Source organism: Festucalex cinctus, chromosome 8 (assembly GCF_051991245.1).
Source record: "Festucalex cinctus isolate MCC-2025b chromosome 8, RoL_Fcin_1.0, whole genome shotgun sequence".
NCBI lineage: Eukaryota > Metazoa > Chordata > Actinopteri > Syngnathiformes > Syngnathidae > Festucalex > Festucalex cinctus.
In genome coordinates this window covers 20,717,002-20,731,385 of record NC_135418.1, presented here as the reverse complement: position 1 = coordinate 20,731,385, position 14,384 = coordinate 20,717,002, and the positions used below count along the sequence as shown (strand labels likewise).

General features: G+C 39.0%; 2 protein-coding genes across 6 annotated transcripts in view; both read left to right on the top strand.

The window, feature by feature from the left end:
• The first annotated feature begins 3,578 nt into the window (after positions 1–3,578).
• The window catches only part of LOC144023783 (sodium- and chloride-dependent GABA transporter 2-like), a 55,946-nt gene continuing 45,140 nt past the window's right edge, over positions 3,579–14,384 (top strand). For 2 of the 3 annotated variants that reach the window (XM_077529629.1, XM_077529630.1), the window contains exons 1-4: positions 3,579–3,676; positions 4,236–4,336; positions 4,494–4,548; positions 4,637–4,740. In XM_077529629.1, the coding sequence (XP_077385755.1) occupies positions 4,334–4,336; positions 4,494–4,548; positions 4,637–4,740 (162 nt within the window). In that variant the 5' untranslated portion in view covers positions 3,579–3,676; positions 4,236–4,333. Of the gene's footprint in view, positions 3,677–4,235; positions 4,337–4,493; positions 4,559–4,636; positions 4,741–14,384 lie in introns of all 3 variants that reach the window. The other variant, XM_077529631.1, reaches the window with a different exon arrangement.
• synprb (synaptoporin b) lies at positions 4,511–9,992 on the top strand. 3 transcript variants are annotated; one of them, XM_077529634.1, is made up of 7 exons: positions 4,511–4,548; positions 4,637–4,740; positions 6,128–6,186; positions 6,683–6,807; positions 8,355–8,553; positions 8,643–8,834; positions 9,347–9,992. In XM_077529634.1, the coding sequence occupies exons 3-7, from the start codon at positions 6,163–6,165 to the stop codon at positions 9,674–9,676; spliced, it is 870 nt and encodes a 289-aa protein (XP_077385760.1). In that variant the 5' UTR covers positions 4,511–4,548; positions 4,637–4,740; positions 6,128–6,162; the 3' UTR covers positions 9,677–9,992. The 3 variants fall into 3 exon arrangements, with proteins under 3 accessions (XP_077385760.1, XP_077385761.1, XP_077385762.1); XM_077529635.1 differs by having other exon boundaries at positions 4,515–4,558; XM_077529636.1 differs by lacking the exon at positions 4,511–4,548 and having other exon boundaries at positions 4,703–4,740; positions 6,049–6,186.

Genomic DNA, 14,384 nt, shown 5'->3' with positions numbered 1-14,384 from the left:
ACTGAAGCGCAAATTCAGCATGCACTGAAGACCAGCGCACTTCTCCGTTGAGACTCAAGTGAAGGTGACAGCTGGACTGGCTGACTGCTGCTCCACATGTTCTTCGCGCATTTGACCAGTGGATTCCCTGGAGGTAACGACACTTCCGCTGCTCTTAATTTTGTTGCCCGTCAGTGCTAACAGGCTCTCCTAGATGATTTTCTATTTTTCTCCATGGTATTAAGCTTCACAAGTTGTCTTTTTCTGCACTAATCAATCCCCTTTGGTTTAGTGCACAGTATTGAAGTCCCGTGGGGACATCTGGCATTCTCGAAACCCTTTAAACATGAATAATTAACTGATGTTCTTAGTCCAGCGCCTATACGTCAAGGCGAGTGTGTATATGCATTAAATGTTGATATTCTTTATGGTAGGACAGTACACAATTTTTGCCGAGATGAATGTTTAGACACTATCACACTCAAAGTCCCACTAAAAAAATATGCCGAGTTCCATTTGTTAGCCATTTTGATTGTTTCCAAACAGTGAGTGATGCTTGCATTGAACTCTGCTCTTCAACTTTGAAATTCTGAGAATTATTTAATTAATCCAGAGAGATGCTGGTTTAGTCTTCGAGATACAGCACATCTGTCAAACGATGTTCACATTGGCAGCAGAGATTAAGCTGGATAATAAATTGGCTGCTTCTTGAGATTTGGCCTGATATTAATGGGCCGAGACCAGATCAAAGATTTGAACTTTCCTTCACCCCTACACTAGATCGATTATTAATAAGTGTCGCAGAGACTTGCCTGGCTTTAGCATTCACTTGAATTCCTCCGTGACATTCTCTCTGACTGATTTTATCCTGAAAGAGATAAATGGACAACTATAAGGAGTTAATCAAAGCAGCAAGCGGCAGGATTGGCGGATTATGTCAACACACACGGTTAATTTTGCATTGATGTGCTGGCGTCCTTGTAGCGTTGACACAGGCGGTATAAATATGTGACGAGGCAGACACTGCGGCAGGGCTGAAATATCACACAATAACTACATATTAATATATTCATGACTTGCCTCAGCCATAGTCATTTTTTTAGTCTCTGACATTGAGCATTTTTTTTATTTTAATTGATTGAGAGTAGAGGCGAGAGAGCCATGAAATGTTTTGTCTTTAGAGTCAAGCGAAAGTGAGTGTGCATCATTGTTGATTCACAGCTGCTAAAATGTTGTTTGAATTTATATTAGAAAGTGGGAATAATGTCCTACATATTCTAGACACACAATGTGACAATCCTCCGGTCAGGTGCAGATTGCTGCGTACTTTTTCCACACAGAGAGATGTCTCCAGTCGATATGTGAATACGCCACATTTAAAGAGAATGACAAGAGCCTCTTTTATTGATTGATGACAAATAGATCTGTGTTCACTCTCACAACAAAGCAAACCACCCTTTTTTTTTTATTACGCCTACGATATTACAATCACGCTTCAGTGCAGATTTACGGCATGCGTTGGATTTGCGGAAATAAAGTCCACAAATCTAAACTAATTGCACACGTACACGCACGTGCACACACATTATTATATTTTTGTTATTGATTTTGTTTTACCTGTCTTTGGTGGCTGATTACAGCACTTTGTATGCAGCAGTGGTTGTTTTAATGTGCTGTAAATAAAGTGAGCGTAAGAGTTGAGAAAATTACCAATTTTATACAGAAGCTTATGCTTTGCCCATAAAATATCAAATATTGGGTTGGTTGTTGTGATATTTTTAGAAGTTTATGTTGGCATAAATAGAGATGTCCACATACATTTTGATGATGAGGGATAGCAGTTTTCCGACGTGGCCCGCCCGTGGGCATGGGTCTACTCATTATTATTTGAGTATGTCATTATTTAGACACGCAAACACAGAAGTTACTCTAAAACACACTCACAAATGCACAAACACATACTCACTAGAGATGCTAATCATGTATTAATGTGTGCAGATTGCTGCAGACGTGTTTTGCCAGTCAAACTTTGCTATAAAAAGTTTTGCTCTAACCATCCAATCAGAGGCCGGGAAAATGCTTACATTACTGTGGGCCAACTAGCTGGTCCTGTGATGCGAATTTGAAATTTTGAATCTTGGTTAAAGAAGCCGTCCTATTGCTAATATAGTTTTTGGTTTGGCCAACTCTGGACAGATTAGATCAGCACAAACCGGCTGAAATATGATTGGATAAAAATCAAACATTCTCATACCCGTATTACTGGAAGCTGTGCAGCCAAGAGAAATGCTACGAAATGAAGAGAATATAAACCCTAAGAAGCACACATGCCGTACAGAATATATAAATATGCACAACCATACACACACATACACACTTAGACAAACAGAGAGGTTCAGAGCTTCTCAGGGGGAGCTCTGAAATATTTAAATGCTGAGGGTTTTTTTTTTTTTAACATATGAGATTGATGGAATAAGGTCAGTGTCAGTGTTGCAGCTCCTTGCACTTCCCAGACAGCAACATGACGCCACACACTTGCAAAACTAACGCATGTGTGCATGCGTGTGTAAGTATGCAGGCTGGGAGTTAGCAAGGCTGAGGCTGCAGTGCCTTCACCAGCAGTAATTGGCTTGTTGGTGCAAGGAGGAGCCCATTTTCCAGACAAATCCTTTTACATAACGCAGTCCTCCACATTTTGCTCCCAAAATAGAAAAGGTAATTCTCAATTTTCCACCAATCACTTGCTGCGCTTCCTTCCTTTGACTGCATTTTTTTTTTCTAACTTTGACCTCACTTTCTGCATTTAACAGCAATAAACGTGAGTTGAACTCTATCAGTTCCTCTTCTATGATTTAATAGCATATTGCTTTCTAGATTAAATTCAGAGGCGAAGCTTTAAACTACAGAGGCGGCACTTGCCTGCAGGAAATGTAGCTTAGATAAGTTGGGGCCTGTCAAAAAAAAACCCAACAGATTTATGCTTGTCTCTTTCCTCTCTCACAGTTTCAGGCTGGAGTAGAAAGATGATGCCAGAAAAAGATTCATTAATAATGCAACAAGAGGATGAAGCCTCGCCACTTTACCATGTTGCAAGTCACCCCCACCCCCCACCGAATCACTCACCAATTCTTGATAAAGCAACACAACATCTGGACGCTCATTGTTGAGTGCAACTATAAGTGAGTGAAATAAAATGTAACTATAATGTGCACGTTACTTCAAGCGGGCACAATCGCCACCTGCATTCTGGGGCAGAAAACGGGTTCATTGCTTTGGAACTGTAGAAGGGCTCATATATGATATGCTGCTGCCCTCTTATGGATCTACCCTATCATGGAGGCTAACGGAGGAAATTTGTTTTTGAAAATGCTTTTTAGCAGAGCCTCAAGGCCAGCGTGGCAATGACCTTCGTTTCCAACCTTCAAATCCAAATTGTATAACTTAAATAAATAAATTAATTAATTAATTAATTTAAAAATTCATTACGGTACGCTGCCCAACCTACCCGTTTTTTTTTGTTTGTTTTTTTAAACACTCATCATACGCACACTCACACGCAAGCTTACTGTGAACCTACCCTTGGTTGAGAACTTCCGAGATCCGTACGATGACGTCATACATTACGAGACTTACTGCTGACCGCGCTGAGTCTGACCGCGCTTTCAAATGCAGGCCATGTTTGCACCTGCTGCTGTCGGTAAGTTGGTCAGTCCGTTTTCGTTTTTATTGTTTAATGCCAAAGGCAACAAGACATAGTAGTGTTTAATGCAGAAAACCCACGCAAAACGTGCCGCGTAATTTGAGCGAACTTGTCGGTATTGTAGGAGTTCAACTACTGCATGGCGTGCTAAGTTGCTAGCAGCTAACTTAAGTTGCTGACACCAGTTGTAACTAATTAGCCTTTTGTGCTTTTATTCAGCTTGGAGACAGTGAGGTTTACCAGCTTCTAACATTGCCATTTTATTGATAGTGTACTGATTGAGTATGTCCTTATGTGTTTTTGTGGTACAAATTTGCTAGTTGTAAGCAGTGGTACTTTTTATGAAGGCGTGTGGCGCGTGTGTGTGTTTTATAAATAGCCTATATGTTCCTTTATATTACTTGGTTGTGTACATAATAAGTAAGAACAAATTATGAATCTGTCCCTTGGGATGAGCAAACTTGTAATTATAAGGTATTTCTAGAAATATTTATTAACGTCATTATGTGTGTAGTACATGCGTTAGTTTATAGTTTATCAACATCTCCTTTTGTAGAGATGCCACTGAAGGAGAGGCGATTGAAACAAAAACAAAAGGAGCTGCTGGATGCTGTGAAAAGCAATCATTTATCAGTTGGATGAAAAATATCACAAATGGTAAGAATAACATGAAATACATTGAACAACAAGCACAAATTCATTGTTGTAGTTCTGTTAAATATTTTACCACAATGTATAGCTGGCTTTACATTGTTGATTAGGTGCAAGGGTTGTAAAATAGATCAATACAAAAGCAACTATGCCTTGATTCCAGATGGACAGCAAGTGGATAAATGATAGATCAGTCTCCAACCTGTCAGCAGCAACAGGTTATTCACAGTGAGCCCCTTCAATGCATACTTGTTGCATTGCATAATATACTTGTCTGACCAATTATTCTACCATTTTCTTTTGTAGCTTCTACACTCTCTGACCAAATCAGTCCAGCTCCCGCAAGATCATCATCAGCAGCAGCAATCTCTTCACAGATCTCAAGAGAGTCGTTCAGCATACCCCAGCAGGTAAACCATAGACTACTTTTACTTTGCACTGCTCCCTACTAAGTACTGTATATAAGTTGTGTACTTGTGTACTTTGTACAATGACATGGTATGTTGTGGTACTATGTTAGAGTTATGAATATTCATGCCAACACAACCTCACTCCTCTGAGCTTTCAAAGAAGGTGCAGGCCTTTTGCTTATTTCTAGCTTAACAATCAGTGCATTCCGCTTCCAAGCTGACCCTAAAGTGATGCCGCGGTTCGAACACAGAGTCGGTAGACGATGCCGGAATTCCATCAGTTATACATTGTACATGTGCCCCTTTTTTTTTTTTTTTTTTTTTTTACTTTGAGCACCTGCCCCTCCAAAGGTCACTGCATGCCCCCGCCTACTAGTGCGTATGGTGTATATTATTTACATTTTTGGATGTTTTTGTCATGTTATTGGTTGGATAAAACTGGATTCTGAACTAGATGATGCACATGGCACAATTACTTGTTGTAATATGTTTTTATATTTGTATTGATGATTTCTGTAACTGTGTCATGATAGTGGTGGTATTAAGAAGGGGCTAAAGTCAGGATAGTATCCATTGAAAACCAAGGTACCAAATGTAATGGCTGTCACATTTTTTTTCTTTTTTTTTGCTGTACTATAATTTGCTCTTCCAACTTTATTTCGTAGTATCAACAGTAGTAACTTGTAAGTCAACACATTTAGTGTATTTAATTATTAATTGCAGCTTTGGAAAAGCTTAAATAGGGCTGCCATTTTCAATTGTCTGTTTTTAATTCAGCTGAAGTTACGCAAGTTCAGCAGCAACGGGATACACAATGTTGGAACTTCAGCGTATGAAAGAAACAAATCGAACATGTAATATACAGTAAGAACCAGAAGAGGTCGCCAAAACAGTTCCGTTTTTGTTCCACTCTACTGTACATTGTATTCTTTGATCTGCTTCAACTACTAAACGTCATCACTCATTCATTTTTTATGAGATGCTATCATATGAAATACTGTTGCTTGCAGGTCTGAGCTCCCTCAATGCACATTTTTGCTCCAAAAAAGTGCACTTTTTAAATGCACTGCATACAATAAGATGAACACAATTTTTAAGGTCTATTTAAATTAGGATATTTTTCTATAAAATAAATAAAATAATAAGATGGTTTCGAAGAAACGAATCTATCCCTACTGCCTGGGGAAAACGTTTGAAACTTAAGTTTAGAGAACTGTATGTTGATAGCCAAGTACTGCTGAGTTCGATATGCTATGTTGAAATGAATACACATGCGAAACCTATTTGACTCCTCCTTTGGGAAGTTAGTGTACCTCATGTGAGCCCTCCCCTCTGCTGGATTCTCTCCTCTTATGGTCCACTCTCTGCCTGATGACAAACACTGCAGACACAAGTGGACTTTGGCCATCTCTGGGATTTTAAATGTGTATGGTTATATTTGCCCCGGTAAGTATCTTTCTCTGTATTTTTATTTTTTTCATTAAAAATGAATTTGTTATTTTATCTCTAGAAATAGACATAATGGTAGAAATAATACTGTAGTAAGAGGGTGGTGAATCTTTTTATGAATATTTATTTCCAGTGTGCAGCCACATAGACAGTTTAGCGTACATGTTGTGTCCGGTGCTTTGCATTTTGCAGAAGAGAGCAATATTATGAAGGTGCAGCTGTAGAAACGTTTGATGCGAAAATGAATCAGCCTGCACTGCTGCGGCCACCCTCTAGTGCACAGTGAGCAGTACTTACCACCTTTAAATTATTCAGCTTTTGTTTTCAAACCAATTAGAAATTTTAATAATCAGTTCTGTGATTTATTGATGGGAATACATTATGCAGTAAGCCACAGTACACTCACTCGGGCAATGTCCCCTGATAGTCCTTTCACTCATGCCCGTGAATGTTTTTCTCCTCTTATGACTGCTATCATATTCTCTCTCCTCAGATTTTTGCCATTTGTGCGTTTGCAACATGCGGCGGCTACTATGGGCACCTCCAGGTTAAAGTGGACTGCGCAGATAGTAGACAGAATAACAGGAGCATCAACATTGAATTTGGCTATCCATTTAGGTACACCGTGCCGACTATGACACATTTTTGACTATATATTGGTATGCGTTGCATGTCATGTCAACAAAATCATATGTTGAGCAGAGGACAAAAAGAAGTAAATGAAAAATGAACACTTTCCTGCCACCAATAATTCATCATTATCAAATAGGACCTTTGAATAAGTTCCACTTTTGCTCTCACATTTTTACCGATTTTATGTTTTTTCAATAATTTGGAAGTCTCTGTATCAATATTTTTAGGTGCATTGTCTTTCCCTTGATTACTACTTTAAATAGGTTGCTGAGCTATTTATGTTTCAGAACAACTTGTTGCCATGAAAGATTTGTGGATGGGAAAGTGTTACATTATTAATAAGTTGAAGAAGTACATCAGTGTTACTGAGTCCATTTCCCAAACAGGTATGCCATATAAATAACACCATTTGTTAATTTAAACTTCCTTGAAGAGTAGATCCACTTTGCACTTTATTTGTGGAAGACACAACTTGCATGAGTGGCAGAGAAAACAGATAATCTCTGTATCCTGTCACTAAATGAAGCGGCCTCTGAGCAAGCAGCCCAAGGCATTGTTGGTGCACGGCGCTAGACAAGATCAATAGTGGAAACATTCTGGCGCGTCAAAAGGGACCACTTAAGGTTACATTCTTGACTGATCTGGCTCCGAGTGCATTCTGGTCTAATGATGCAGTGAAACATCTCAGACAAAGGGCCCTTTAAATTGGACTGGCTTCCGGCCTTCGCATCACATATGACGTAAGCTCATTTAGACAAAAAGTGGAATACATTGACAAGGATGAGCACACAAATGAATTCTATTATTTACAAATCCGTAGGAATTTTTCCTGTAACGGCTAATTTTTTTTCCAATACATAATCGACCCAAGTACAATTACACAATTAAGTTAAACTGAACTTAAACTACACACTGATTGACTTAAACAAGGTTTGCAACACAGTCGTCATTGCAGCTTCATTTGTGCGAGGAAGCATGTAATATAATTGGAGGCTGGTGTTTTTTTTTTGTTGGTTTTTTTTTTTTTTTTGGTGGTGGTGCAGTGATGGCAAACATATCACTGTCGAGTTGAGCCAAACGTCAAATTTACAGTTCAACTCAATCACTTTTTGTTTCGTGACTTTCTAGCATTCAGATGTTCTTGAGCTTTGAGTATAATTCAAAGTAAAAAAATAAAATAAATAAAAATCTATCCATCTATTTTCTATAGCACTTGTTCTCATATGAGTCATGGGTGACCTTGAGCCGATTCCAGCTGACTTATCGTGAGAGATAGGCTGGTTGCTAGCCACTCAGCTAGCACAAAAAATCTATTATTTACACTCATATTCACAAGAGAAAACCCAGTCACGGGGAGAACATGCTATTGCCAACAATACACGTGGACTGTATGTGGAAAAGTTAAAATTATCGTCATCAAACTATAATGTACAGGAACAATGTGTATGATCTGTAAAACTAACTTAACATCCGATCACAATACATATATTTCATAACCAAAAAGTGAGAACAGATCTCCTTTTCCTCTGCAGATTACAACAAGTGCATTTCAAGGCTCCGCTATGTGAAACAAAGAGGGAGGAAATTCTCTTCCTTGACGGCGACTTCTCCTCCGCTGCTCAGTTTTTTGTCACTGTGGGCGTGATCACGTTCCTCTACTCCCTGCTGGCAACTGTGGTCTACGTATTTTACCAGGACAAATACTTGAAGAACAACAGAGGCCCACTTGTGGTCAGTGACTGTTTAACCTCTCCTGGAGGAAGACCAGACATTGTTATATTCACTCATTTGTGTTTTGTTGTCTTCCTTCTGATGTGCAGGACTTTGTGGTGACATTCCTCTTCTCCCTCGTGTGGCTCGTCAGTAGTTGTTGTTGGGCCAAAGCTCTCTCTGATATCAAGATGGCGACAAAGCCTACCAAGGTGCTGCTGCTCATCCCTGCCTGTTCGGCTCAGGAGAACAAATGTACAGCTGTGCAAGAACCACAGTGGTCTCGGCTCAACACGTCTGTGGTGGGTAGAAATAGGGCATCTATGACAAATTAAAGCAACATGGAAGGAAGGAGTAAGTAAGTGGTGGCTAGTATTCACGGTTTGGAACTCATTTGTTGAAAGGCTGATTTACTGTATCAGACGTTTACAAAGAACAGTGTGATACTGCTAACTGCAAATGTGCCCCTTATCATCTTAATGTGTCCTTTGCCATTTTTGCTCATTATAGTAACAAAATATATTATGTTTGTGTTCCTTTTTTTTTTTTTGTTGTCATGACATTTTTTTCATAGGCAGTTGCGCGGCAGGGTTCATGTCGTGCAATCATAACAATGGAAAAAAATAAAAAAAATAGCTTGTGTTGTTAGCCTCTATGCTATTATTCCACTGTACAGAAAACAGACGGACACAAACAAAATAAATTTATCATATTACATAAACATTATTTATCATATTTCTTATATAAATACATATTTTTTATTGTCAGCATTCACCCAACTATAACATACATTCTTTATACATTCTCCCTCCAGGTTTTTGGTTTTGTCAGCGCCATCCTTTGGGCTGGAAACATTTGGTTTGTCTTTAAAGAGACGGGCTGGTACAAGATGGGGCAGAGGTATCCCACCAGGAGCACTTCAGGAAAACGAGAAATGCGTCAGAAACTCTACAGTGAGAGCAGCTTTGACCTTCAGGAGGAAAGTTTTGGTACTCAACCGAACAATTTCAACCAGACAAAAAAGGACTTAGCGATGCAGGTGTACCGGCAAGGCAGCTTCAACCAATCAAAAATGAACCATGGCCTCCCACAAACCAATCTTGGCCAGCCAGTCATTCACGATAGTAAAGGAGGAGCCCTGTGATCATGTCAATGAAAAGTAATTTTGCCCTCTGTGTATTTTATTGTATACATGTGACACTTGTATTATAGTAAAATTGTGTTTTTCATAGATCTAAACTTTTGATGTCATCTTAACTGGCCACTTAATTTACATTTAATCACACTCCAAAAATGTATATGGTGGTACTATGGGTCAGCTAGTGTACATAGCTCAGTTATTGTTGACTAATTCTCTGAATGGTCTATTATGTCTGGTATAAAAATGTGTTATCTATGGAATCCTATAGATGTTTAACAAACATATTGAAGAATAAATAACAAACAGAATTGTCTTCAAAGCAGCACATTATTATTATTATTATTATCTTTTAATAGTTTACAAGTGTCTTAACGGTCTTGGTCCTTATGTTTCAGTGTTTCTCAGACACTGAGTTGGAGGGATGGGTGTCAGGTGATTTTAATCTGTAAAGCACTGAGATGCAATTCTAGTCTGAAAAGTGCTTTACAGATAAGTATTGATTGATCTTAATACAAAACCCATATAAAAATAATCACATCAGTATTAAAGTACCGTATATTACCGTATATACTTTGTTATTAATAGTGCCTTTAAATTCTAATGTCTCCATAAATGATATGACTGGCTGTAACTATAGAATTCACTGTTGAATTCAAAAAGATTTATTGTAATATTTTGAGTGGCACAAAATAATACAGACCAAATTTGCTCTTTAGTATTTAATTTTCATTCATGTATGGTTGTTTTCTATTTTTTTTTCTTTTGACTCTTTATTGCTGGATATCTCGAGATTGTAATAAGAGTGTTTTTGTCGACTTGCAAAAAGATTCATTTTAAATAAAGACTGAGTCAGTGCAACTTAATGTTGCAATATTTGTTTGATTGGATTCATATTTACAGTAGAACCATCTAAATTAAATCATAAAACTCCAAATGTTGAATCCTGTTGTAAAACAGTTTCACTCAATTTTGCTACAGAAATTATCCTAAAACATATAAAAAATAAAAGTATATTATGTATATTATATTCCTTTGTGTCTATGAAAAAGAAACAAAAAATGTCAGCAGTGATTCAAAGCCAGTACGCAGCAGGTAGGAAGCAAAAGAGAGAATGCTAAATGAATAAAGCTTCTTGTGGAGAACATTAAAGTGTGCGCCATGCGGCCTACCTGGATTATCCCCATTGCAAAGGCCAGTGGGATAATCCCTCTTGGTGGCCGTTTCATCCCATTTTAGACAATTACCATAATACCTACAGTAGTGTATACCTAAAACTCCCACTAATGACTTGTCAATTATCTTTGCTTGGACAAAGCAAAGAACAACAAGTGATTATATTTCAATTAAATTGTGTGCCTAAGGCCCTTACTAAACAGCCATAAAGTAAACTAACAATATTTTGCTGTTTGGACAGCCCAGCTTTATGTGTGTTGCATCAAGATAACACTGTTTACTGTACATTACAGCTTAGAGGGGGTTATAGGAAGTGAAGTGTAATTTGAATAAATGTGGCGTCTGTCTATCCTCAAGTCAAGATGTGTCCTTTGATAGTTTATTGGGATGAGGTTTTTTTTTTTTAAGGCAGTGTTATTCTTTCAAGGCACGGTGGTAGGTATGGTAGGCCTCACAGTTGAGAGATTCTGTGTTCAAATCCTGTGTAGAGTTGTTGGAGTTGGCTTGTATGGGTTTGCTCTGGATACTCCCACATTCCAAAAACAAGGACTGAAAGAAGTTCTATTTTCCTAGACAAGTGCACATGCGGGCCACATAAAAACGGGCAGGCACATTTTCATCTTGGTGCTGGTACAAGTCTAGTCTATTGTATTTTTTAATTTGGTAGGAGTGCTACCCATCCCTTGGCGTTCCAACACATCTTCAGTTTGGTAACAAAATAGTAGGTATGACTTTAGACTCTGTTAAACCAGGTCTAACTAGTGACGCAGGTGGTGTGACGTGATTTTGGTTTTCAGTTTTTAATAAGATTACAAGAATCTTTGTTCTCCAAATCTCTTCTGAACATAAATTGAATGTTAGAGTATTTAAATGTAGTCATCAATTCACATTTTTTTTTTTTTTTTTTTTTTTTTTTTTATAAACAGTGTAATAATGAAATGAAATAGAGGGACAACTGTGTATTTGTAATAATTTGATGAAGTGATTTATATAATTTTCACAGTTATAACGGCCTTCAGAAGGAGCCCACTATGTGATCAAAATGAGTTTGATAGACCATCTTTGACACACCATCTTTGTGGTTTGACACCACATCTGTAGGTGTGACTGAGTGTAAATGGTTGTTTTTCTGCTATGTATCCTGTGATTGGCTTGCGACCAGTCTAGGCCATACACCGCTTCCCGTCAAAAGTCAGCTGGGATACGCCATTTTGCCGACAACCCTAGTGCTATAGGAAATGTATTGACGTTGTTTGATTATTCCTTCCATGGTACTTGGCAATTGAATTATTTTAATCTTTGAAAATCATCAGTCATATTTGTTTTGTTTATTAGTCAGTTACACAGCCATATTCACTTGCTCCAAAGAAGTGAAAATATTATCTAATGTTGATGATGCAATGTATTTATCACTGTATTCTTTATAAGTCAAAGAGAATGATGACTTCACGATAACTGCAATTTACATATAACAGAGTCTAAAAAGCTAATCTTTGATAGCCATCCGAGGCTGTTGTTCACGGTGAACATCAGCCTGGATTTCATGCACTTTGTTATTAAGGCCTCGGTTTGCAGCAGTCCTTTCTTTCTGGTCCAAGTAATTAAATGGCGGGGAGAAGCGAGGCTCCTCTCTGCGGGTGCTGCCCCTCACACAAATGCTAATGGCATGCAGGTGTCCAGGACCGCCTCTCTGCGCTCGTAAATTACAATGTATGTGCTCCCAGCTTGACAATTAGGATCAGTATGTGTGAAGGAAATAAATGGTTGCATCACGGGATAGATGTCACATTGCGTTTTGTGTAGTATACTCAAACCTAGTTGCGCTAATGTGCTACAGGCTTGTGTCAAATTTTTTATGAGTGAATTTCAAGTAGTGTTACCGTAATTTTCATTTACATAAAAAAAAACAAAAACAGCATTAACCTCTGAAATGCAAATGATATGGTTGAGAAATGCTCTCAAATGGACCAGGTGGTACTGAGGATTGCCTCCAGAGAGCAGCATTGCATTAAACAGCATCCCACGTTGCACTTCGATCTGCCCGTCTCTCCATCCATTTTCTGAACAACACTTATCCACACTAGGGTCATCCATCCATCCATTTTATTCACTGCTTCTTCCTCACAAGGGTCGCGGGTTTGCTGAAGCCTATCCCAGCCGGCTTTGGGCAGTAGGCGGGGTACACCCTGAACTGGGTGCCAGCCAATTGCAGGGCACACAGAGACGAACCACTAGGGTCATAATAATAAAAAATAATGATAATAATGATGATGATGATGATAATAATGATGATGATGATGATGATGATAGTAATGAGAATGATAACAATAAATACATTTTTGGATGAACATTTATCTGACCTGTTAATAAAAACTGCATTACAGCTCTACGAACGGCTCTCATCTGATGTTCGTCAATTCTGTGCTATGAGAACTGCATTCCCACACTCTAAAAGGAGAATTGTTGAACCAATTTAAGATTACAAATTGAATTGTTGACCAGTTTTAAAAAAAGCTTCAATTGGTAATACACGATTGAATTGTTAATCCAAAATGTATATCCATCCATCCATCTATCCATTTTCTTGACCACTTATTCCTCACAAGGGTCGCGGGGGGTGCTGGAGCCTATCTCAGCTGGCTTTGGGCAGGAGGTGGGGTACACCCTGGACTGGTTGCCAGCCAATCGCAGCCAAAATGCAGGGCTCGACAGTGCGAGCATTTCACTCGCAAATGCGGGCAACTTTCAAGTGCGTGCTAGTGAACAAAAATGCCGTTGGCGCGGCGTGAGTGCATTCATGCTCCCTCTGCACTATGTTTAAAACATAAATTCGAAAGTCGCTGTGTCCTCCGCTGCCTCTAGCAACGATAGCGCGCCGACTCAATCCAATAGTATTTGAGTGAAACATGAGCCGCTGCAATGTGATTGGCTGGCTAGTTCCTGATCGGCACAGCATACGTGTACACGCGCACCGCGCAGGCTACAATTTACATACAAACATATGTAATATGGCGCTTTTCCACCGGACCGGTTCCACACGGAAGCGGCATTTTTTGTCCCCGGATACCTCCATGGGACTCTTTCGGGGCCGAGCGGTTCCGTTGTAACCGCTGTTTAGAACCCTTTCAGCAGTGGTTCTGCAGCGCCGGTCATCGGGGGACGAGAGGGGCCGTCGTCACCTGTCATCTGATTGACCGACAGAAACGCATTTTGCGCGAGAGAACCAAAGGGGCCCGCCGGTCTTCACCAAATACGGTTTATACAGTCAATATAATAATCTTTTACAACAACGCTGAACTTTGTTTACAATTTAAAAGGTACTTGTGGATGGATTTGTAATGTTTGTGGTTAAAAAAATAAAAATAAAAAATCGCGGCCGTGTGTTCCCATTAACTTGAATGAGAGCGCCAGCAGAGTTCTCCATTCACAAATAGCTTCGTTGATTATTTTCTAAAACAAAATGAGAATGATGAGGAGAATGATAGTAAAGGAGGGCCAGCAGACGGTGCCAAATCAAACGATGGATTATTCTGCCCAT

Coding starts and splice junctions, on each gene's coding strand:
- synprb (XM_077529634.1), top strand. CDS start 6,163: ATGTGTATGGTTATATTTGCCCCG. Junction 6,187..6,682: donor GTATGGTTATATTTGCCCCG/GTAAGTATCTTT, acceptor CTCTCTCCTCAG/ATTTTTGCCATTTGTGCGTT. Junction 8,835..9,346: donor CTCGGCTCAACACGTCTGTG/GTGGGTAGAAAT, acceptor TTCTCCCTCCAG/GTTTTTGGTTTTGTCAGCGC.